The sequence below is a fragment of the Oryzias melastigma genome, linkage group LG7, assembly GCF_002922805.2.
Source record: "Oryzias melastigma strain HK-1 linkage group LG7, ASM292280v2, whole genome shotgun sequence".
Taxonomy (NCBI): Eukaryota; Metazoa; Chordata; class Actinopteri; order Beloniformes; family Adrianichthyidae; genus Oryzias; species Oryzias melastigma.
The window spans coordinates 21,574,502-21,599,916 of NC_050518.1; the positions used below are offsets into that span (position 1 = coordinate 21,574,502).

A 25,415-nucleotide genomic window follows, 5' to 3' on the forward strand; every position below is an offset into this window, starting at 1 on the left:
CTAAATCACACAGCCATTTACACACAGGGACAACTTAGAGCAAGGGTGTCTAACTCAATTACACACCGGGGCCAAAACACAACTTATGTTGAAGTCCAAACAAGATAAACATTTACTGAATACTCTAAAACTAACATTTGAAATCTTTAAACTGTAACTTTTTAACATTAGTTTGAATAAAAAAGGGCAGGAACATGATTCCAGAAAAAATCAACTTAATCCTTAAAGAACTTTCAATATTTTGCTCTCCATAAAAATATATTTTGTCAAAATGATGCAAGTTAGAAATAAACTAAACATTAAAAAAGAAAAAAACTCAAATTTCTTTACTTTTGGCATTTTATATAGGAAATAAAATTATTAATATCTCAAAAGATGTTGATCTCTATAAATTATATCCTGTTAAAATTATCCAAAATACCTGGAACAATGTCTGCAAATATAAAGAAAATAAAAATTAAAAACAAAGCAAATCATTCCTTTTTTCTATGAAGCATGGTTTTGGACGGTGGGAGGAAGCGGGAGTCCCCGGAGAAAACCCACACATGCATGGGGAGAACATACAAGCTCCACACATAGACGTCCCCCATTGATGGTTCTGTTTCAGGTCCCCCAGCCGAGACTGGAACTGGGACCTTCTTGCTGTGAGGCAAGAGGGCTAACCACTGAGCATTTTATCTTATCGCTTTTTAAAAATGCATTTTAAAGTATTGGATGAGTTTCTCTTTGTCAGAAGAGCCCCCCCACCACCACCTCCCTCTCACACACACACACCTACACACCCACACACAAGTATCATCCACTGATTTCACCAATGAAAATATAAATGTGGCTATCACCAAAACATAACCATATTTGAGTGAATTTTATGTTCTTCCAACTTGGTTAAAACTGTGTGTTTATTTGTAGAAACATATATTTCGGAAAAAAAAAAAAACTAGTTTGGCCCTGGCTGTATCATGTTTTGCCAGAAGGGGGCAGTGTGTGACCCTGTTTTACAGTAGTGAAAAGAGTGGCTTTGCTGTTTTTTGTTTGTTTTTTTCATAATTACAGAAGATCAACTACAGGAAGCCACCTCCCTCTCTTATCAGTTATTTTCTATTTCTGGAAACATGAAACTGCTTTCAGGTGTACATTACCTCAGACACAGTAACACCCTAGTTCATACAGACACATGAAGGAACAAAGACACATGGCGATCTCAGCCTTTAGCTCTACTCTGATTGGATTTATTTTGATTTTCTGGTCATGTGTAAGCTTCTTGGTTTGTTTTAGGATCCTCTGATAGTTGCCACATTGGAAACAGCAGGAGTTTCAAGAAGCTACAAAAAGGCATTTAAATATTTGAACTCCCTAGGATTTATGAAGGGATCTGAAATTTTCCTTTTAGATTCATGATCATAGTAAGAGACACGATCTAAAAACCAAATCCGAAAATCATCTTGTATGAAAAATTATTTAGTTGTATGAAAGTGCTGCAATTAAGACCTTGGACACTTGTTTGTCAGCTAGAATTCTGACCCTCAAAGATTTGCTGGTCCTCTTTTAAATAGCCCACCTCCACTCCACTTATTATTCTAAATTAGAAGTTCCTGTTTCAGGTGATTAGCTGCATTAAGTCACCTGTCCACCCAATACAACAAGTAAGACTACTAACATGGTCGCCAAGACCAAAGAGCTGTCCAAAGACACCAGAGACAACATTGTAGACCTTATCGAGGCTGGAAAAGATTTTGGGGCAATTACCAAGCAGCTTTGGTGAAAAAACAATCCACAGGATTAATTATTAGTAAATGGAAGAAGATAAGCATGACTTTCAATCTCCCTCAGATTGGGACTCCATGCAAGATCTCATCTTGTGGGATCTCAATGATCATTTCATTCATTTTTATTTATTGATTTATAAAGAACCTTCCACCAGTCAAGGAGGCCCAAAGTGCAGTACTCAAGGAAAACAAACATTATTGTGCAAGAGTAAAACATAAAAACAATAAAAAGCATTAAACTTCTTCTTCTTCTTTTCCTTTCGGCTTTTCCCCTCTGTCTGGTAGAGCAGAGGAGGAGAAGAGAGGATGGAAAAGGTTTTTCTGCTCATCGTCGCTGCTTCCGGTCAGTTCTCTCTTTACCTGGTGGGTCACTTTCTCTTCATCTTTTAGGACAGATCTGTTCTTACTTATAATAATAATAATATCCTTGATTTATATAGCACCTTTCAAGATAAGAATCACAAAGTGCTTCACAATAAAACACAAGTAAAACGAAGAAAAAAACAAGAGTATAAAAGCAGAGTATAACTGAATATAAAAACATAATTAAGAAAAGGCCATTTTAAAAAGATGTGTCTTTAGCTGCTTTTTAAAAGAAAACACTGAGGCAACAGATCTGAGGCTGAGAGGCAGGAAGTTCCATAGAGATGGCGCCACTGCTGCAAAAGCTCTGTCACCTTTAGTTTTTAACCGTGTTCTTTTAACCACCAGCAAGCCTTGGTCACATGATCTCAGGGACCTGCTGGGAGCGTACGGCTGCACAAGGTCCTTTATGTAGACCGGTGCTTGGTTATTAACTGCTCTGTAAGTTAAAACCAGGATCTTGAACTGCACTGTGTAGGCGATGGGAGCCAGTGCAGTTTGATTAACAACGGGGTGGCATGAGAATACTTGGAGGATTTAGTTAAAAGCCTTGGACAACCTGAAGCCGTTCTAGAGATTTTTTTACTGAGACATGTAAAGATGGAGTTGCAATAATCAAGACGGGAGGAAATAAAAGCATGAATAAGCATCTCCATCGCAGAACGTGATACAACTGGACTCAGTTTAGCAATGTTTTTTAAATGATAAAAACAAGAACGAACAAGTGCAGCAACATGAGAGTCAAGAGATAAAACTGGGTCTAGAGTTACCCCGAGGTTTCTGACAGAGGGCCCGACAAAAGAGGCAAGTTAAGGTGATGTTAGGATATTTTTTTAATACTGGGATGCATTCAGGTGCAACAGTGTACATGATATGTAAATGCCCGTAGGATGTCCACACAAACTACCCATCTGAGGAGCAGCTTTCATGGCTTCATAGTCCACAGAGTTGCGGTGGGGTACTTACCATTATGTGTTGCCAAGTATTCACTACAACCTAATGCCCTGAGAATCCACGTAGAAAAATGTGAGAGGCTCACCTGGTCCTCTATGATCTTAAAAATTCCTGTAGGCTCCGTGCTCCTTGGTCATCCATTAGAGTTTTTTCTCCATATCCATCAATCTCGTCTCCAAGCCAGATACGCTGTCTTTGGCGATAGAAATATGGCTTTCAGCTTCAGTCAGACACTATGAGTTACTCTTCAGGGTGTTTTGTATGATGTCCAGTTTATTAGAAATAATGGATACCTTCTCTCCAACCATGGCAGCAACTGTCATTTTGATGCCCATCGCCAACATGGAGAAGTTCACTGAGGGATTTGTGCTAGCTTGATTAGCTTCAACATTGCAGTTTTCACTTCATGGTATCAGGAATTTGTTTTCTTATTTTTTTGTTTTGTTTTGTTTTGTTTTGGGGGTTTTGGGGGCTTCCTGTAGCCCCATTGTCCCCAAGTTGTTGCCATGTTGACAATTTTTTTCCAAAGCAGAATTTGTAATTTTATGAGATGTTTTTTCAATTTGAATCACTGATCAAACATCCAAACAGTTTTCCTTTTCCACAGTGGAGGCCCAGATCAGATTATCTGGTCCAAATCTTTGTTCTGGAAGAGTGGAAGTCCTCTACAACGGTGTCTGGGGAACAGTCTGTGATGACGGCTGGGACTTGACTGATGCTGCAGTGGTCTGCAGCCAGATGGGATGTGGATCAGCACTGAGTGCACCCTCACAAGCATACTTTGGTGAAGGAACAGGACAGATCTGGCTTGATGATGTGGCCTGTACAGGAAGTGAAAGCAATATTTCTCAGTGTACCCACAGGGGATATGGGATTCATAACTGTGTACATGGAGAGGATGCCGGTGTCAATTGTTCAGGTGAGAAAGTCTTTAGTTACTCAATAATGAAGGTAAACTTTGCATTGTCTGTGTTTTGAAGTTTTTCTTCTACTTTTTTCTTTCCAAGTTACAGTGCATCCCTAAAGTTCTATGATTTTTAAGAACCATTAACAGGTCAATAACAAGTCAGCGCCAATCATTTTTAAAGCTTTATATAATTAATACTACAATCATCAACCTAATTACGATAGTAAAGTCTTCAGCTAAAATATTGTGTTTTTGCAGAATATTATTGATTCTCTCAAGACAAACTTACTATTTAAAAATCAAACAGTCGATAAAGATTTTTGTGATCATGACAAAGTTTCTGAAAAGCTTTAAAAAATTGTCATTGTGGCTTATATTCAAGAGCAGCTTATATGTGGAATAATTCTGGTTATACTGATGTCAAAGTGATTTTGAGAGGTATTCGGCTCTCTGTCACAATGTTAGTTTGGGTGTTACTGTTTCTAATGCAGCCAACATTTATCGCCGTGGAACTGCATTTCATTATACTGACTATAAAGTTTAGGAGTTAGCAAAGTCACAGTAGCGTTTGTTTTAGCGGTATCAGCCTGTTTTTTATGAGCCAAATGAGGCAAATTTTCTATGTGATATGGGGCTGTATAAATAAAATTGAATTGAATTACAGGTATTGTTAATTCGCTAATGCGGCTAACATGACTAATGTTAGACAGTGATGGATTTATGTCTGACTCTTTTGCCTTGCTTGTTGCATTGTTCAGTTAAGTGTTCCTTTTATATGATCTAAAATGAAAAAATAGACTATCCATTGATGTTGGCCTTATAATCTGGTGTGCCCTATTAAAATACATTAAATTAGTGTGGAAAAAAATTGTGCTTCTTCTGCAGTTGATGCCCAGATCCGCTTATCTGGTCCAAGTCGTTGTGAAGGCAGAGTGGAAATCCTCTATATGGGCTTTCAGGGAACAGTCTGTGACGACTCCTGGGACATGAATGATGCAGCCGTAGTCTGCAGACAGCTGGGCTGTGGACAAGCACAGAGCGCACCAGGACAGGCGCACTTTGGAGCTGGAACTGGAGCGATCCTACTTGACGATTTTGGCTGTTTGGGAAATGAGAGTGCCTTATCCCAGTGTCCCTACAGTGGTATTGGAGTGAACAACTGTGGACATCATGAGGATGCTGGTGTGGTCTGCGGAGGTAAGAGGGATCATTGCTTTGGTATGAATTTATCTGAAAATCTTCTATAACTCTGTCATCACTAGAGCAACAAAGAGCTTCACAATCGCCTCTTGTTAGAGTTCTCTGAGGGGGCTTTCACACCAAACGCGATTTGCGTGACAAATTAGCTTGCTCCGCCCCTTTTTCATCGCGCAGCAAATTTGCTGCTCATTGCCTGTGAAAAAAATGTATTTCTGAATTTGACACCGCGTGTGGGAGGAGGTACCAGCTAATGCATTTAGGATGATTGCTTTAAGGAATTGTGTCTGTGGTTTTCTCACTTAGAATGTATTAAGACACAGAAGATTTTGAGAAATAAATTAGGTTTATTTATTGTGAAATATTCTACAAAAACATCAGTAATCATGTCTCCATGTTTGAGTTTAAATAATTAATAAAAAAAAGATTTTCCCGGTATAGTGGCCTGTGTCTGTATGACAGCCGCTTCTACTGTGTTTCTGTGTCTCTGTGGCTGAACTTGAGGGCTCACTGTCTAGGATTAACCTTAGGGGGAAAGATATAATAAGGGGACCTTTTTCAATGAGGCATATTGAGTGAGTGAGCCCCGCCGCGGTAGCAAAAGTCACTGAAAGCGTCACGTGTTCAAAGATAAGTTCCTGATTGGCAGACCTGTCAAGCTTCAGATATTTACATTTTGGCCACGCCGCCCGATTCGTGCCTAGTCACTAAAAATCGAGCTGCTGGTAGACCTTCGTGCTGCGCCCGTAGCTCAAATCACATCACGGAACTTCAGATCACCTCATGTCGCGTCTGTTCCATTGACTGAACATTGAAACACATTTTAGATGTTCATTGATCTTACTAAGTATGTTAATAAACCTTATTCGGTTTATTGTACTAATAAATGTCTTACTAACACCTTATAAACATATTAATAATGTCTGTTAATGTGCTAATAAAGCGTGTTATTATGAAGTGTTAACTACTTTTTTCAATTGTTAACACGATCAATGTCACTCCAGTAGATTCTGCAGAAAAGACCAGAAGACGGTGATAACAAAATATGGCCAGGAGATGGAGATAGAGGGGCAGGGATCTCCTTTTGTTACTTCATTTCTCTTTCTTTCAAAGAGTCTGTTCCCCAGTACAAAAAGGTGGTGAAGATGAAGCTGCTGACTCCGCCCACTTTGGATCTGAATGACCCTGCGGTGCAGGACGATCTGCTGCGGCAGGTAAATAATGGATTAGATTTTATCTGCGCTTTTCAGGACACTCAAAGCGCTTACATTGTGCATCCATTATTCATTCACACCTCATTCATACTTGGTGACGGTAAGCTACTACTGTAGCCACAGCTGCCCTGGGGCAGGCTGACAGAGGCGTGGCTGCCAGTACGCGCCTCTGACCATCACCGGAACATTCATACGCATTCAAACACCAGTGGAGCCACACTGGAGGCAAGTTGGGTTAAGTGCCTTGCCCAAGGACACAACGACACTTGGCTGGCGGGAGCCGGAATCGAACCGCCTATCCTTCGATCATTGGCCGACCCGCTCTACCGCCTGAGCCACTGTCGCCCTAAAAACCATGTTCCAAAGCTCCTCAAAGGTTTAAGTTGATAATCTTGTTTGAACAAGATTGAAAAAAGCTTTAATTTATATTTCCTATGAAAATTGTTAGCTGTGATTATAGACAGGTCATCAGTTAGAAAAACCAGATCAGAAAAGTTTAGAACAACAAAGTCTGACATTGATGTTATAGTTTAAATCTTTATTATATCAGACAAAAACAAATGCATTGAACACAAATATAAGCAACACTTTTGTTTTTTGATACATTTATCATAAGATGAACTGAAAGATCTAAAACTTTTTCTACAAACACAAAATAGCAATTTCTCTCAAATATTGTTAACAAGTCTGTCTGTGATGGTGAGTTCTTCTCCTTTAATGAGATCATCCATCCCAACTCACAGGTGTGCCATATCAAGATGCTGATTAGAAAACCTGTCACAAAAAAATAGATCAAGTATAAGTTTTTTATTAAATATACAAAAATTGAACACTCAATTATTTTAAATAAATTGAATGCTATACGTTTCCATAGAAGGATATAGTATTAGGGCCACAGAGTAAAATACTATTACAAGTTTTTTTATTTTCAATTTATTACTTTAAATCTCATAAATATACGACTTTCAATCTTGTAAATTTACAAGAAAAAAGTCCTATGAATTTTTAGGTCATAAATATACGACTTTATCCTCTAAATTTTACAGTTACAACTTTTTTCTCGCAAATTTACGATATTTAAAGGCATGATTTAGGAAAAAAAAAACTTTTTATTTGTTAATTGGCCCGTACCATAATTACTCACAGCAATTAAGTAAAAATAGTGAATGAACAAAAAAAAAATCACCAACATTATCTCTAAAAAAACAAACTCCAACCTAAAAGAAACTAAAGTAAAGATGAGAAATCTCATATAAATGGGGCCTCTGCAACTTTAAACCTCCACTACAATTTGACATCCATCAAAATAAATATATCTACTGACAAGGTAATAGCCTTAATAATTTAGCTTGTTTTGTGTTCAAACAGGCAGGTCATTTTAAAAAAGGAATAAAAACCTTTTCAAGTTTAAATGAGAGAACTTTGTTGTGTTTCAGCTCCAGCAGAAGCTGAAGGACCAGGGAGTGGATGGAGAAGTGAAGCTGAGCTGGAGGAAGCTGCCAGACTGAGAAGACTTTCCCATGAAGGATCTTTTCAACATTTTTAGATTTTCTTTTTCTTTAAGATTCCTGGTCTTGATTTCGCAATTTAAACAAAATTCAACGAGCGACATTAATCAAATAACATGTTGCTCCTTCATTTCGTATTCATATATTTTACAGAAGAGCACTCTTTATTTGCAACAAGTCTTACAGATACAGCATATGAGTTTATTATTTTATTAAAGGGAAATAAAACTGTAAAAAAAAAATCAAAGTACTGATATGTAGAAGGATGGTTGTTTCTTCAGTGTTATCAGGTGTGGAGAGCAGATGGTCATTCATTAAAACAGACTATGTTAACTTAATTTAATTAACTAAATTTAAGAAACTTTTTTAATTTGCCTCACGTGAGGCACCAACATATTATGTTTGAAGATCATTTAATAAATGTTCTACCCTACATTCCTTATCAAAATTCTAAAGGATTTTAAATTTAACAATACTGTAATAACAATTGCAGCATCACCTTCATAATGACGGACGGGTACCAAATAATTATCTTCTATTCTAATTAATAGGTTAATCAGTCTCGACTCTTGGCTGGTTTGGCAGAAAGTTTTACGCCGTATGCCCTTCCTAACACAATCCTGTACTTTATACAGGCTGGGGACCGGCACAGGGAGACCAAGACTTGGGGGGGGGGCCCTTGAGGCTACATAGCAGTAGCTTATCTAGACAGAACTGTCAAAAATGGATGGGATTCTGAGTAATGGCAGGATAGTCCAAAAGTGAGGTTTTCATCATGGTTATGCTCCTCAATTTGGGAACAGCTTAATTTAAAACAAACAAACAAAAAAAAGAAACCTGGATGGCTAGCTCAGTTCAAGTCCATCTGAAACTGAGGTAAACAATAAAGATAATGTCAGAAGGTCTTGGAAAACCTTCTAAATGGGATTCCTGGCTGTCCCTGCCTCACTGTTTGTGTAATCTCTAGTAAAAGCAGTCATTTATCAATATCGTCTATGTAAATAAAGTTACTTTGAATGGACACAACTGCATGTCAAAATAAACACTTTCTGCCCATAATGCAAATGAATTGAGTGGATGCTTTGACTGTTTGTGTAAAAAGTTGTTTACAAATGTCTTGGGACACAAAGTGACAGAGCAGAAAAATTCTGCCAATTGTTGCTGATTCTGACTATTTATTAAAAGCATTTTTAGTGGTTCAAAAGAAAAAAAAACAGTACCATCAAGTATTTTAATGAGGAAAAGTTTGTGTTTATTAATAAAACTTACTTTACTTGCATCATATTCTTTATATAACCTGCACTTTAGATTAGTCAAAAAAAGGCAGTAATCTATATTTAGAAGAACATGAATTTGGACTTCTACATGAAACTTTTGCTTTTTTAATATATAGTAGCTCCACAGGTTTAGAATTCATTTCCAAAACATGTATTCTAATATGGACGTGGATAGGGACCCTTGGTAAAATCATGATAACTTTATCACAGACAATTGACTGTATATGAGAACTGGACTAAGTGTGAAAATGTTTTACTTTCAGCTCCAACAAAATTAATTTAATTCAGTCTCTATTTTTCCCAATGCCCATGCTGACATGTTCCACCCAGACATCGTCTGTAAGCAGCGATTGGTCCAAGTTAGTTTGAGTCAACATTTCTGCGTTACGTACTTCTGCAACTTTTCCCATCCAGTTCTTCTGCTCACCTGGCAGGTGTAGCCAATGTGCCTTAAGTTTTTGTTGTTGTCCCCTTTAAATTTAAATTACCATTATTTTTCTTTGTATTATTTGCTTCCCCCAATGTCTAAATACAATTTTAAATACAAGTTAAAATCAAACAACAATTAACACCATGAAAATAATTTGACATTTGTTTTTTATACTAAATATTTTGAATATTATTATTATCCATTATTATCAGTTGGCAGGGTGTTCGCTGTCAAGATCGGTTGAGAAGTTTGATCATCTGAGGAGAACTCAGAGTAGAGCCGCTGCTCCTTCACATCCAGAGGAGCAGGTTGAGGTGTCCAGGAGGTTTCTGGTCCGGGAGCTTCTTAGACACTTCCCCGCGGAGGTGTTCCTGGCACAGTAATAAACATCTCACTTATTGCTCTCCTTTTGTTACGTCTATGGCGTACAGACAGTCTAGTTTACCCATTTCTACTTTTTTATCCTTTATTTTATTTAGGAATATTTCACATTTCTCTGTAACTCTCTTCTTGAGGAATAGTCCTTTGCATATTGTTTGCATTTTCAATCTAAGACTGCTCTAAATCAATACAGACAAACCTTTGCTTCGCATCATTTAGATTGCTGCTTAATGATCGATGCAAACTCGGTCATGTTGTTTTTTTCTTTCATCGGCTGTAGAGTGAAGGCTGCTGCCATGCAATGAGATAATAGTAAAAAACAAAAAGCAAAACAGATTTTTGTAAAAAAGATTTTACACTATCATTATCAGACAGGGGGAGGGGGGGGTTGGCTACTTAGCTCAGCGCTAATAGCCACGCCCACCCAGAGGAGATTTTGGAAACAGAGGCTTCAGATCAATGAGAAAAATGGCATTTTAAGACATCTAGGTTGTGGAATTTTGGTCAAAAACTTCCTAATAATAATCAAAACACAATTGGGAACATTTTTTTAATTAAAAAAAATGTCATAAGGGGACTTTAATGATTTCTTGGCCTTTTTTCCAAAATTTCTAGGCTTTTCAGACTTTTTAAGCCCATGCAGGTTCTTTTGTTTTATTCATTTTTTCAATGCATTAATGCTTCTGTATTTAATACAATAGATGACTGAAAATAAATGTTATTGTTTGATTTAATGATACCTCTACAAATAAGACTATAGGAAAATGAAATAAGGAAGCTTCTGAAACGACATCCTCAGAGGTGTATAAAATTTGTTTTTCTGTATGTAGAGAACATTCTGTCTGTAAAACTGTTTCCTAACTGTGGAAAAAAAAAACTTGCCTAAGTTTGACATAGAATAAACTTCTTCAACAACCACATTTAGACTACAATAAGCCCTCATAAAAACGTCCCGTCTACGTCCATACTAACGCTAGTCAGACGTAGAATAAAACACGTTGCCTTGCGTCACGTTCTGCACCCTCAGGGCACTAACACCTGATGTTGAAGACAGAATAAACGTCTACAACAACCACATTTGAACTGCAATCACCTCATAAAAACATCCTAACACAAACGTTTGTGCGTGATGTTAAACAGACGTAGATAAAAACATGTCGCCTGGCGTAACGATCTGCGCCCACTGGGGACCAACACCCGATGATGAAGATGACGAATATGAAACTTTGTACTCTGGAAACAAAGTGCTTGCTTGATTTTTGTTCACTCATGGTTTGTTACATCAACTATGTCAACTAAAATCATTAGAAATGTTTTGACTGTCCAATACATCAAAGTATACACTTATGTAAATCGCTGTCCGTTCAAGACCTTCAACCATTTGCTTCAGGTCAGCAGTAGCCGTCTGGTTGAGCAGATGAGGAGAAACGAGGATGGAAATGTTTTTTCTGCTCATCATTGCTGCAACAGGTCAGTTCTTTCTTTTGCTCATCAGGTTTTTTTTTTTTTACCACAATTTAGAGTCAAAACACACATTATTGAGATTGAACGGGTCCTTTTTGTCTTCATCCTTTTGCAGAAGACTATTCATACCTTTGGTGTTGTTAGGGTATTATTATTTTATTTCTGGGGTCCCATCAGGTGCACATCAGAACTTGGCAGGTTCATCATTTCTGTTTGTAACTTGTTTCAACTTTTCAGGAAGGATAAATGTTTTTAAAGCACTCTCAGTTAAGATGTGTCTCATAAAGATTTGGACAGAAGAAAAGGAACTCAGATCCTCGTGGAGGCTGCTGCACTGTTGGTATATGACCAAATGGAAAAAGAAGGCGTGAAAGTGATTAGAAAGACTTATAAATCATATCACAGATACACTACTACTTAAAAATTGTGAATGAGATTTACAAATCAGAATATCACATTGTCTATTTAAAAAAATAATTTGCAAACCACAGTAGAAAATAAGTATTTGGCCTCTTAAAAAAAGTTTATCTCAATACATTGTAATACATTGTTGTGGTCAATGACAGAGGTCAAAGGTTTTCTGCAGGTCTCCTCAACACTGTTGCTGGTATTTTGGTCCATTCTTCATGGTGGCCTTGAAGTGCAAAAAATCACATCAACAATTCCAATAAAGCAAAAAACATTTTAAAGATCTCAACAATTCATAAAGCAAAATAAATCATTTTAAAAACAGCATTTCAATAAAAAAAATAAAACTATAGTCAAAAAAACAAAGACAGTTTAGAAAACTTAAGTTTTTTCCAGAAATCAAAACAAAATCTTCAAAAATCCAATGAGAAACCAGAAAAGGTAGGAACTGTGGGACTTTGCTGATTGGATGATGATATCCAGTATTGCTTTATGTCAAATAACGTTTGGTTAAAATAATGGAAAAATATCAACATTCAATTATTGATATCCCATAGTACCTACCTTTTCTGGTTTCTTGCTGCCTTTCATTATTTACCATTTCATTTTTATTTTTGTAAATTAGTTTTCCTTTTTAAATTGTATTCTCTTTTTTTACGGAAACAATTTTTTGTATGAAATCCGTGGATCTTGCTACAAACCTACTTTTGGTTCTTTGCTGCATCTAAGTTCTGCAGACTCCTCTGGATCAACTTCTGAGGAGCTGAACTTTCTGGAGGGTTTAAGAACCTCTTCAAGAAATAAAAACTGAAACAAATAAAAAAGCAAAAAAAACAACAAAAAAAACAGTATACTATTTATAGCAAGATGGTGTCAAATTAAGGTCATGACAAACAAGAGGGACACCAGGTATCACTTAAAAGTTTTTTTTAACAAATATTTAACCCAACTAAATCTAAAAAAAGGTGAAGGAGTTGGAAGATGTCTGCAATCTCGTGACTCCCAGCAGCTTTTATCACCTCTGTGGAACAGACCAAGTCCGCACAGTGTGTGGAGACTATAGTTCTATATGTTTAGGCGGACTACACTGAAAAAGAGCCACCATTTATTCAAGTCAGTACTTCAGTTTTCAATGTGGAGTCATCGGCATAGTGTGAAAGCAAACAAAACGTAGCAGTGAAAGAGTTGCTTGAATGACATCATGTTAAAGTCCCACTCCAATCCTCCATTAATTATTGTAAAAATATTTCCAGTTGTCTTTCAATTATCATTATGTCGTTTTTAGCCAAACTCAGAAACCTTTATTATTTTTCTAGGGCATACTTTGAAAGAAACGTTGTGTTCTGTGTGAATCACTGCTCAAACAGTTGTTCTCTTTCCCACAGTGGATGCCCAAATCAGGTTAATTGGTCCAAGTCAGTGTTCTGGAAGAGTGGAAGTCCTCTACAACGGTGTCTGGGGAACCGTCTGTGATGACGGCTGGGACTTGACTGATGCTGCAGTGGTCTGCAGACAGATGGGATGTGGATCAGCACAGAGTGCACCACCAGCAGCATACTTTGGTGCAGGAACAGGACAGATCTGGCTTGATGATGTTCTCTGTAAAGGAAGTGAAAGCGATCTTACTCAGTGTACCAACAATGGATATGGGGTTCATAACTGTGGCCATAGCGAGGATGCTGGGGTCACTTGTGCAGGTGAGAAAGCATTTAGTTACCAAATCTTGTAGGTACAGTTTGTATTGTTTTTGAGGCATGTTTTTAAGTTTTTTTTTCCCAAATCTTGTCCTAATGGATTTAAGACCTGAGCAAAAGACATCATGGATAATCAGGTGACAGTCTTAGTTGCATTCATCTGAAACGAAGTGGTGTCAGTTTGTTTTAAAAGGACCTCTGCTAAATGTACTTAATAAAGTTAATTAGCCAAAGTCAAAATACTCACCCTTTTCTGGAGAAATTTAAAAAAGTTAAGTTGGTTTAAATTAAATTTGAGGTATTTAATAATATAATTGTGTGAATACTTAGTAAGTCTTCACAATATAGTGATTCCGCTGCTCGATTATATGTCTTTTTTGGCATGTAAAAACTCAATCGCACTTTCAGTGATTTTAGCAATCTTGGTATCAAAACGTTGAGCTTATTCTGGACATTAAAGCTTGTATTTTTGGAATTTATAAATTTATTGAGCAAAATATGCCCCCATAGGAAATAAATGAGAAAGTCTTCAAATTTCATAATTTTAAGTAGATGACCAACAACCCTTTAAATATATTCACGGGATATCTTTTAACCTTTAATAGCAATTTTCAAAAGATTTAGCAAATATTTAGTGACATGCTAATGTTTTAGCTAATTTTGTTATCTACTGGATTTTTAGGCTAATTCCGAGTTTCGCTTATATTTTAGCAACAGGCTAACATTTTTGACTAATTTTGTTTACAGAGGAATTTCAGGCTCTTTTTGAGTTTAGCTAATATTTAATGGGCTAGCTTTATTTTAGCTAAATTGGGATCTATTTAGATTTTTTTATGTTAATTTGTAGTTTAGCTAATATTTACTAACGTTTTTGGCTAATTTGTTATCTACTGAGGTTTTTATAGGCTAATTTAGAGTTTAGCCTCTACTTTAGCAAAAGACTAACATTTATGAGGCATCAACTAAGGTTTTTTGGGCTACTTTGGAGTTTACCTCATATTTAAGCAACACACTAAATATTTTTGCAAAATTGCGTTGTACTAGTAATGTTACAACAGAATTTTCAAGAATTTTGGTCAGCTACAGCATACTTTCATAGTTCTTTAATTTTTCAGTCTTTAAGCAAATTAGCAAAAAAGCTATTTAGCAAATAGCTATTCATTTTCAGCAAATCCCTAAATTAATTAAAATAAATTGTGTCACCATCTTCTGCAAAACGCCGCAGCATCTTCAGCTATTATACTTTTAGCAAAAAGCATTCACACTTGCATTATCACAAGTAATGCAACTTTTTTAGTTAATACTTGGTTTGACATTTTTTTCACTATTTGATATCTGGAATTTGACTCTCTCTTTTTTTGGGGGGGTGGGGGGTGGGGGGGATCCTGTAGCTTCATTGTCTCTAAACATTTAAATAGTTGCCATGCCATATTATTTTTTCAGAGCAGAATTTTCTCCAGGTTAAATGGCGAGTTATGTGATGGGATGAGATTTCTCCAAAAAGTGTTAAGAAACTGTTAATGTTTACTGTCTTTCAAAAACAAAAGAAGACAATGTTTTCTTTTCTTTGAGTCACTGATGAAGCAACAAAACAGTTTTCTCTTTTCCACAGTGGATGGTGAGATCAGGTTAACTGGTCCAAATCTATGTTCTGGAAGAGTGGAAGTCCTCCATAACGGTGTCTGGGGGACCGTCTGTGATTACGGCTGGGACATGGCTGATGCTGCAGTGGTCTGCAGACAGATGGGATGTGGATCAGCACAGAGTGCACCACCACTAGCATACTTTGGTGAAGGAACAGGACAGATCTGGTTCGATGATGTTCTCTGTAAAGGAAATGAAACCAGTCTGTTTCAGTGTACCAACAATGGATACGGGGTTAATAACTGTGGACATAGCGAGGACGCTGGTGTCACCTGTGCAGGTGAGAAAGCAGCACCAAATAATGAAGGCAAACTTTTGAATGTTTTTGAGGCATGTGTTTCATATTTTTGTCAACTGTTCTAAGTGCAGAACAAAAGGTAACGTGGGTATTTAGATGACAGCAGTTAATACATTGCATCATACATGACTTCACTTTTGAATTCAATGTTTTTGGTTTTGCTTAAGATTCATTCTTTAAAATAAAAGATGCCTAAAGTTAAACATCTTTGTTTTGCACATTCTTAAAGGGCATTTTAGATATTTATGTGTACAAGAGCAGCTAAGGTGGGACAGGGGTAAGGCATTCATTTTGATATGAGAAAATGGAAAGATGATTCAAACAAAAATGGAGATGTTCAGTAAGATTCTTTATTATCTGTATATCTTCCACTGAGGCACATCTTTGCCATAAACCTTACTAAGATAGATTCCTCAAGTTGCATAGACTTCCATTGAGAAATAGACACTTTTATTTATCAGAATAAGCATTCTTGAGAGTCCAACCCCTTTCAAGGATTCGAGGTCATGGTTCTCAACCAGAGAAAGACAGCTTGCCCTCTCTCGGGGGGTGGAGTGCTCCTGCCCTAGGTGGAGGGGTTTAAGTAGGGGTTTAAGACAGGTGGATTGGAGCGGTATTTGCTGTACAGGTCCGTTGTGTTGAAGAGAGAACACCAGAAAGCAAAGCTCTCAATAAACCGTTTAATCTTCGTTCAAATTCTCACCTGTGGTCATGAGCTCCGGGTCATGACCGAAAGAACAAGATCCCGACTACAAGCGGCTGAAATGAACTTCCTGGGCGCTCCCTCTGAGATAAGGTGAGAAGCTTGGTCACCTGGAGGGAGCTCGGAGTAGAGACGCTTCTCCTCCACTTTGAGAGGAGACAGTTGAGGTGGCTCAGGCATCTGATCTGCATGCCTCCTGCACGCCTCCCTGGAGAGGTGTTCAGGGCATGTCCCAGAGAAGACCCAGGATACACTGAAGAGACTACATCTCTCTGCCCATCCTGGGACCGCCTTGGCGTACCCCCAGAGGAGCTGGAGGAAGTAGCCGGGGAGAGTGGAGTCTGTGCATCTTTGCTTAGACTCCTGTCCCCACAACCCAGTCTCAGATGAGTGGAAGGAGATGGATGGAGAAGCATTCTTGATCTCATGCATTCTTTTTAACAATTTCTAATCCTAATTCTTTTAAAGATATTTTCTCTTAATTGCCAGTTACTCAAGTTGTAAACTGACCAATCAGATGCCTCAGATGTGGTTCCTGCTGGCCCCTCCTCTAATGTTGGATTGACAGATTCTCCCAAGCTCACTGTCAGTGGGAGGGGTATAGACTTCAAACAAGCTGGAACAAGCTAATTCATTTCATGATTGGCAAGAGTAGTTCCTCTAAAAAATGACTCAGACCGACTTGGACTAATCACTGTCAGCGGGTTACAGTCGTTTGCAACATGGCAGAAGTCATATTCGGGAGTGACAGCCAAGGCTCTAACCGTCACTTCGCCTTGGAAGTTTGCTATGTCCAGTTCGTATTAACAGTCAATGATCTTTACTTGATGTCAGTTTCCAATAGCCCAAGTCTAACAGGTCTCCAGGAACATAATCCACATGATAGCAAAGAGGATTTTTGATATCTTCTTCTTTTATCTTGATATCTTCTTTGATATTTTCTCCAGATTTAATTTTGAGTTTTATGATTGGAGGAGATGTCCCCTAAAAGTATTAAGAAAACAAACAATTTAAAGTGTGAATGTTTTCTCTTTCTGAGGAATCCTGGGGCAATCCTAGGCATGTTTACATTAAACGTCATCTGGACCCCACAAGTCAGAACGCGGAAATTTTTTTCGCAAGGATTTTTTTTTTAAATCTTCACTGATGTCTGTGGCAGAAATAAAATCATGTCCACGTTTGTCATGGGAGGGATCACACATCAATATAAGAGAGCTCAGGGGTTAAACTTTACTGTCAATAAAAGAAAGGGTTGTGAGTCTCCAATAAAACAACTAAACCATTTTTCTCTTTTATACAGTGGAAGGCGAGATCAGGTTATCTGGTCCAGATCAATGTTCTGGAAGAGTGGAAGTCCTCCATAACGGTGTCTGGGGGACAGTCTGTGATAACGGCTGGGACTTGACTGATGCTGCAGTGGTCTGCAGACAGATGGGATGTGGATCTGCACTGAGTGCACCACCACTAGCATACTTTGGTGCAGGAACAGGACAGATCTGGCTCGATTATGTGGCCTGTACAGGAAGTGAAAGCGATCTGTTTCAGTGTACCAACAATGGATACGGAGTTAATAGCTGCGTACACGGAGAGGATGCTAGTGTCACTTGTGCAGGTGAGAAAAGTTGTTTTCAAGTTGTCTGAATCCTGCTATCCTATAACTGTTAAATGCTGAGTGGGAATACAGAAACTTAAATGACAGCTGTTAAACCATTGCATCACACATGATTTTCCTGTTGAATGAAATAGTTTCAATTATGTTTTTCTATATTAGATTTATTTTTTTTTAAATCAAAGATATGCAACATCATGTTGGGGAAAGTTTGAGCCATTTGATATGAGCTAAAGGCATTGCAAAGGGGAACACGGTCAATCAGGTGGTGTAAAAGCCTCAGTTAAATTCTTTGGGGGATTTGAGGGTCAAAACCAAGAAACTCTGTACGACACACCTCAGTCGTAACTACTTTGTCCATATTTTATCCATGTTTGTCTTGTACGTGTTCACTACAACTTACTGCTCACAGCACCTATGTGCTGAGTTGTGTTCAGGTAAGACACTGAACCTCACATGGGTTCTGGTGGACAGTTAGTGCCTTGCATGGCAGTTCTATTGCCTCCTATGTATGAATGGGACCCTGACTGTAAAATGATTTAGACCTTGAAAAAGTTTGAAACTCAACATGAATAAATGCTATTCAGCAGTTCACCAAAGGGATGTGCTTGAGTCCACAGGTAGGGCTGTAAATTAGGAATATTTACTTGCTCAATCAATCCAGCATTAAACCGGAACATTTGGCTAGACCTGGGGTGTGCTGGTACACGCAAGGATCTTTAAAAATACTTTTCTACATTAAAAGAATATTTCTAAAATTCTTTTTCTAAACAAATTAAAAAGTTGAGTAGTTTAAAGCAGTGACATGACAGTGCATTACCTTGGGATGGAGGATTATGAAGACTTGATGCTTTTGAAGATTCTTTTAATGACTGCTTGACTGGAATAATTTAAAAAAAAAGAAGTGCATTAGTGTTGTTTACAGTGTTTTTTTTAATAATTAAAATTTCCAAAAATAAATAATGCAATCAATAAAGTAAATAAAACATTTATTTAATACAAAAAATAATAATAAATTTGTTTTTATACCACAGATCGCTGAACAGAAATGTATCTAACTATTATTGCACATCTTGTTATAGTAGGTGAAGATGATGATAGGTGAAGCACATTCTCACCTGACCGCACATCCCTAGTGAGAGGGGAGCCTCAGTTTTGGGTATTACATTGAGCAAACTCCCAACAGTTTTAATCCTTGGGTGATGCCATTCCATGATTAGCTCCTCCTCCCTCCTTTGTGATAAATAAAGTTCATATCAAGTTAACATTTGTGTAATCCAATGAACTAAAAACACATATTCTTGATTTTCAAAGAGCCCGTCTTCCCAACTTTCAAGAAGGTGGTGAAGATGAAGCTGCTGACTCCGCCCTCTTTGGATCTGGATGACCCTGTGGCGCAGGAAGACCTGCTGCAGCAGGTAAACCATGTCAAGTAAACCATCAAGTCAAACCTCAAAAGGTTGAAGTTGATTAAACAATGATGATTAAAGTCTGTAGATCTTCACGCCACTTTTCTCCTTCAGAATCTACTAGAATAATGTTGATCGTGTTAACAATAAAAAAATTACTGTGAATAAAGGAGCAACATTAAATGGTTAAGCAAAATCGTTAAGGCTGAAATTGATGACTTGGCACCGGTAGCAGACGTTACCAGCTTCAGTACCGCATCCCCATTGAAAACATATTTATGAGCAGTATAGCCTTAATAATTTAGCTTAATTTGTGCTTAAACGGGAAGATAATTTTAAAAGAAAACACAAAAATTTAAAAGTCTAAATAAGAAAATTGTGTTGTGTTTCAGCTCAGTCAAAAGCTGAAGGACCAGGGAGTGGATGGAGAAGTGAAGCTGAGCTGGAGGAAGCTGCCAGACTGAGAAAACTTTCACCCAGAGGAGCTTTTCAAATCAAGTGAAGATCTCTAACATTTGTTTCTTCATCACAATGAAGAAATAAAATACGAGTGAGATTAGCTACTTAAACAATATACGTGTCACTCCTTCATTTATTATTAAAGGGCCTATATCATGCTGTTCTTCAACCTTTCAGAGTAAACTACCGTACACTTAAGTCTAAAGTTTTTCAAAAATCAGCCGTGCGCCTAATAATCTGGTGTGTCTTTTGTGTGTACCAAGTTCCAAAATCTGTAAAATGTTCTTGTGCAACTTTGGGAAGTCTTCGCTCAATTTACGGTCAAACCATTCCTCGCTGATACAGGATTGGAAGGGGCTGGTGCTCAGGGAGCAGGTTTTTAATGGAATGTTCAGAGATGCTTGAATGACGCCAAAAATCACACTAAGGTTGTTTTTAACAATGAAATTCACTTAAAAGCTCAAAAAGGTTTGATTGTGCATATAGGCCCTTTACTAGATTTTCCATAATAGCACTCTTATTTACAACAAATCTAGATAGGGATACAGAACATTTGAGTTTATTGGGTTTTTTTTATTCAAATAAAACTGTCAAAAAAGTCAAAGTCATGTGTCAACTTTATAAATTGATGCAAGGTAAAACGAAAGTTTCTACAGTCTGAACAGGTGTGGGATGCAGACGGTGTTTTACTAAAAAATATGTAAACTTTGACAGTTAAACACAAATTTAACATATTCTACAATATTGAGATTGAATACATTGATTTGCATTCGAATATTTCTGGATTATTTGCTTTTCATGTATTTTGCTAAAGCTTTCAACAGGTTTAAAACTCATTCGTTTAGTAGAAATGTATGTGATAAAACATTAAAATTATAAAATGACTTCAGTCTTTTCAAACAACTGTTTATTGTCTTGTTTTCAATTGATTTTAATGTTGACATAAAAGTAGTATCACATTTAACTGGAGATAATTATTCAAATGTGGGCTATAAATCATGGAATCCCAAAAAAACATTTTCAAAAACACTCCAGGCCTCGAGGGCCACATTCCTGCATGTTTTCTAACTTATCCTGCTCCGGCATATATTCTAATTAGCTCAACACACCTGAACCAGGTAATCAGTCATGAATAGGGCTCAGATATCATCAAATCCTGCAGAAGTTGCAATCCTCAGCGCCTGGAGTTGCCTATCCCTGCTCTAAATACATGATTTTATCATGATTTCAAAGATTTTAATAAAAAGATTGTGAAACTGAATGAAACTGAATTTAAAGAAGACAATTTTAATCAGAAAATATTACATAAATTTGGTTAGTTTCAGACCTGAAGTGAGGAAGCCATAGATGCATTTCTTTTATTTTGAAAATCCCCCAGTGTTTTTTATCTTTTCATATTTTTATGAGTTTTATTTTTCTCTTGCAAAGTACTTTGTTTCTGCTGTCTATGAAAGCTTAAATGAAAAAAACATTACTTGCTTAACTTACTGTATTCACAAAACAAAACACCCGATTGGGACACATTTGTAATATCTGAGCAGCTCCAACTGTGTCAGGAAACTGTTAGTTTGTACCCAGTTTCCAGACATACAAAATAGATTTCAATAAGACTAAAAGGTCAAAAACTTGTCTTTAAGAATTTTAATTTTTGCAAGCAGAGACTGACAGACAGCATCTGGACGCTAAAGTGCAGCTGTTTCCCTCGAATTATGACTACCATGTGACTGATTCATGAAGTGGTTCAGATTGTCTACAGCGGTATGAATCCCGCAGTTTCCATTTAGTGAGACTTAGATTTAGAGAACATGTCTTTTTAAAATAAAATAAATATTTCTTATAAACAATAATCACAAGCCATATCTCAGTGTTACAACAGTGCAATCTTTACCCACAGTCCTTTATTTTTCATGGGAGTTGCGTAAAAATAACCAATAATTGACAAAATCTGCAAAAGATTAATTTCAATATTTTTAGAATACTGGTAATTATAGATGTTTTAAGGCTGTAAAGCCCCATTTTTACTTATTAAGTCATCAGTCAGGCCCCTGTTCCCTCCGCAGGCCACCAGAGGGAGCCATTTCCCAAGTTTTAACTCTCACCTGAACGCCTCTCCTTACACATCTCCCATCAGCCACTGCTTCTTTAGCCTGGACCTTCCATCAGCTGTTCCCCATTAAGTAATAATCACTTCCAGTGTATTTAACTTGGCACCAAGCTTTGCCTGTTAGACTCGGTAGGCAACTTTGAAAAGAGTTGAGGAGAGCTGGAGACGCACGCACGCACGCACGCACGCACGCACGCACGCACGCACGCACGCACGCACGCACGCACGCACGCACGCACGCACGCACGCACGCACGGACGGACGGACGGACGGACAGACAACAATCACCCACTTTATTTTTTTTTAGCAGTTTAATTTTATAACAGTTTTTGAAGACCTTTTATAGTTTTTTTGTATATTATAAAAAATAATGCCTCGAAAAATAATGCTCGAGTGATCTTAGGAGCTATGCTGTCAGGGGCTTCTGCCCCTTGTAGGGTCTCCCATGGCAGATAGGTTCTAGGTGAAGAGCAGACGAAGAGCGGTTCAGGACCCCTTTATGAGAAGTTCAATCAAATAACATCTGGATTGGCTCCACCGGGTCCGTGTCCTGGAGTCAGACCCGGGTTTGGGATTAGTAACCGAGTGCTTAAAGGCCAAGGCTCTCCTCACGGGACTCCAGAGGTAGCTGGCAGGTACCATCAGTCCAAGTCAGGGGTCCCCAAACTACGGCCTGCCTCCACATTTGGCCTGGCCCCCAAACACTATCAGACCCATTATTTATTCATTTATTTATTTATTTTTCAATCTAGCCACATGAAATAGAGCAACACAGAATGTGACTTTTATTCCAGACTTTTACTTTTTTTTCTCTATCTGAACTCTCCCTAATACTCGTCAATTAGAACTGAATGCAGAGTTCTCCCTCCTCATTGCAGTTCTCCTGCTCTCTGTGCGATCATGCTACTGCTTTTTATCTGCTGCTCCGTATGTCAGGCTTCAGCTGTGTGAAGGCCACATACTGTACATGTAGCACTCAAGATAAAACCCTTTTGTTTAGAGTAAAAAAGAAAAAAATACATCTGACCCAATAGATTAAAAGTATTCAAAAGTTTTTGCTGGTGTGACAAAAAAGAAAAAAGGAAAATAATCAACAAATATTAAAAGCAGAAGGGGGAGCAAAGTAATGTGCACCCACACTGTAGCAAAGCGGGAAGAAAAGGACTTTTTACACAGAAAGGTCCCAGTTGATGATTCTGTTTCAGACCCCCCCCCCCAACCGGGATTTGACCTGAGGCCTCCTTGATGTGAGGCAGGAGCGCTCCCTACGCACAATCGCCACCATCGCTGCCCTCCACGCCCACCTTTGCCACAAGCTCACCTGCTAAGCAGCCCCTATGCACCACTAACCCCCCCATCCCCTTACTGTGTAGCTGGAATGAGATGTATGTGAGAAATTGACGAAAGAAACACTTTTTTTTTCAAAATGGCGGCTTTTCTGTTAGTGTTATCTCCATGTTCGCCTGAAATATAAGCGTGTATTAAGACTACGCCACTTTTGCGAGCTCGCCATGCGCACGCCTTTTAAAATCAATAGCTTGTAATACCATATATTTTATGCCATTGGTTTCCCAATGATGCCAAAAGCGTTTGGAAACGTTAGACAAATATCTCTAAAAGTTTTATTTGTTTGAAGCTGTTGCTAAAAGTCGTTTTTTTTGGACAAATCAAGTTTCCCAAGGTCAAAGGTCAACAAAACTTAAGGGGTCGTTGAAGGCAAACGCCAGCGGTATGTGGGTCAAATTTTGTAAGAATTGGACTAACAAAAGGTACGTTTCATCTTTGTAAAATTCACAAAATGTTAGATTTCGAAACAAAATGGCCACCAAGTCGTAGGTCGTGAAGCCATCCCATAATAATGTAAAAATTAGCCATGGATATATCCAGTAAAGCTATGTTGGTTTCGTTCGCGAATTGCAAACTAAATTTTTTGCTGAGTCAGCATTTTTTTCGCAACGGTCTTTTTGCTTACCAGGGCCGCATTTTAAGCAATGTACACCCACACTGTAGCAAAGCAGGAAGAAAAGGACCTTTTACACAGAAAGGTCCCAGTTGATGATTCTGTTTCAGACCCCCCCCCAGCCGGGATTTGACCTGAGGCCTCTTTGATGTGAGGCAAGAGCGCTAACCACTGAGCCACCGTGCAGCCCAGCCATTGACTTAACATTGAAAGTTAATTTGATTTTGTAAAAATCGTCAAAAATAAAATAAAACATAAAGTCAAGTGCCCAGTTGAATGGTCTTTGCTTACACCCTAAAGGTGTTTGTAAGTAATAGTGCATCCAGGGGGATTCAGTAGCTGTCTCTTGAAGCAGACCCACTATCGAGCATGAAAGAAGGAAGACTTGAGTCCAAACAAGAGTAGATGAGTTAAAAATCAAGGTATACCACAATAAAATTGAATCCAGTGCTGAAGTAACAGTACAACAATGAAAAAATCCTAAAATCCACAAGTGTAAAGCAGCTGCAAGACCCCCCCAGCATTACCTCAACAAGAAGTCCAATTTTTACAATATGCAATGATTATTAAAAAATGACGATAAAAAAATAAAAGCTTAACTTAAAAAAAAACTTTATTTTAGGAATCTATTTTTATAATGATGACATCACTATATGACATCACTATGTGACATCACTTGATGCAGTGTCATCATGTAGGATGACATCATTAGTTACACAACTATGTCATACCTCATGTAAATGATGTCATCACAGCATGTCAAATCTTTGTATTGTTAGAGAAGGGCACACCTTATCTTATAAATAAAAGAAAAAGTTGGATTAAATTTTTTCAATTGTCAACTTGGAAAATAAAGATTTGGAAAGAAAACTATGATTTTAGGCTTAGGTTGGGCTTTGGGCTACGCTGTTACCACGTTTGTGAGTAAAATCGTAGACCATTTACAAGCAACAGAAGAAAATGCTGAAAGATCTCTTGAAGAAGAAGAGGGAAAAAAACAAGATTTATGTTATGAAGATAAAACTTCACTCATAATTGAAAACCCTTTAAAGGAAACCAGAGGCAACACATCCAAGCCAGTACAAGCTAATACTAAATTACGACCAGAAGTGATTCGCTTCCTTCCTTACTTAGTACGGAAAGCAAAACCGTTTCCAGTCTTTGCCTAGTAAAGGTTACACTGCAAAAAATCAACGCCTGAGCTGATAGGACTGTGACAACTACCAATGTGTTCAAAAATGTTTTTAAACACTAAATTAAAGACATAAGTTGAACATTCGTAGGATATTAGTATTTACTGTATGTAGGCCATAACAATTTGTTATGTTTATTATTAGGAGTAAACTTTATTCTTAGTTATGTTTGCAGAATTAAATGTTACAAATATCATAGAAGTAATTAGTTAACATTAAAGTAGGCCTCCACTATTTGTTTGGATACAGACTTTAATTTGGAATATCAAATATTGCAAAAAAGAGCAAAATCCCTTTATGATTTCTCATCACTGGGACTTTGGTTTTTCTCACAGGAAAAAGAAAAATTAGTCTGTAGTTTTTTTTCTGCATATTATATAAAAAAATGTTAACCTTAATGCTTAATTGTCTCATGACTTCAACTTGCATTAGCAAGGAAAAGCTACACTAAAATACGGAGCCGAACTAAACTT

At 37.6% G+C, this 25,415-nt stretch overlaps 3 protein-coding genes across 3 annotated transcripts; all 3 read left to right on the forward strand.

Moving 5' to 3' along the window:
* The first annotated feature begins 2,937 nt into the window (after positions 1 to 2,937).
* On the forward strand, positions 2,938 to 8,004 carry LOC112158632 (deleted in malignant brain tumors 1 protein-like). The gene is made up of 4 exons (XM_024292072.2): positions 2,938 to 4,002; positions 4,876 to 5,187; positions 6,301 to 6,401; positions 7,838 to 8,004. Exons 1-4 carry the CDS (start codon positions 3,822 to 3,824, stop codon positions 7,907 to 7,909), a joined length of 666 nt encoding a protein of 221 aa, XP_024147840.2. The 5' UTR covers positions 2,938 to 3,821; the 3' UTR covers positions 7,910 to 8,004.
* Positions 8,005 to 10,934: 2,930 nt separating this feature from the next.
* LOC112158633 (soluble scavenger receptor cysteine-rich domain-containing protein SSC5D-like) lies at positions 10,935 to 16,598 on the forward strand. The gene is made up of 4 exons (XM_036213023.1): positions 10,935 to 11,467; positions 13,255 to 13,566; positions 15,176 to 15,487; positions 16,297 to 16,598. The coding sequence occupies exons 1-4, from the start codon at positions 11,431 to 11,433 to the stop codon at positions 16,596 to 16,598; spliced, it is 963 nt and encodes a 320-aa protein (XP_036068916.1). The 5' UTR covers positions 10,935 to 11,430.
* An 807-nt stretch (positions 16,599 to 17,405) lies between these two features.
* On the forward strand, positions 17,406 to 20,434 carry LOC118598969 (deleted in malignant brain tumors 1 protein-like). The gene is made up of 3 exons (XM_036212884.1): positions 17,406 to 17,820; positions 19,132 to 19,235; positions 19,619 to 20,434. Exons 1-3 carry the CDS (start codon positions 17,640 to 17,642, stop codon positions 19,688 to 19,690), a joined length of 357 nt encoding a protein of 118 aa, XP_036068777.1. The 5' UTR covers positions 17,406 to 17,639; the 3' UTR covers positions 19,691 to 20,434.
* The last annotated feature ends 4,981 nt before the right edge of the window (positions 20,435 to 25,415 follow it).

Bases quoted from the DNA above. Each gene is read 5' to 3' on its own strand.
- LOC112158632 (XM_024292072.2), top strand. From the start codon at position 3,822: ATGGGATGTGGATCAGCACTGAGTGCACCCTCACAAGCATACTTTGGT. The intron at 5,188-6,300 runs GTAAGAGGGATC...TTTCTTTCAAAG, and splicing joins TGCTGGTGTGGTCTGCGGAG to AGTCTGTTCCCCAGTACAAA. The intron at 6,402-7,837 runs GTAAATAATGGA...GTTGTGTTTCAG, and splicing joins AGGACGATCTGCTGCGGCAG to CTCCAGCAGAAGCTGAAGGA.
- LOC112158633 (XM_036213023.1), top strand. From the start codon at position 11,431: ATGGAAATGTTTTTTCTGCTCATCATTGCTGCAACAG. The intron at 11,468-13,254 runs GTCAGTTCTTTC...TCTTTCCCACAG, and splicing joins GCTCATCATTGCTGCAACAG to TGGATGCCCAAATCAGGTTA. The intron at 15,488-16,296 runs GTGAGAAAGCAG...GCTCCCTCTGAG, and splicing joins CGCTGGTGTCACCTGTGCAG to ATAAGGTGAGAAGCTTGGTC.
- LOC118598969 (XM_036212884.1), top strand. From the start codon at position 17,640: ATGGGATGTGGATCTGCACTGAGTGCACCACCACTAGCATACTTTGGT. The intron at 17,821-19,131 runs GTGAGAAAAGTT...TGATTTTCAAAG, and splicing joins TGCTAGTGTCACTTGTGCAG to AGCCCGTCTTCCCAACTTTC. The intron at 19,236-19,618 runs GTAAACCATGTC...GTTGTGTTTCAG, and splicing joins AGGAAGACCTGCTGCAGCAG to CTCAGTCAAAAGCTGAAGGA.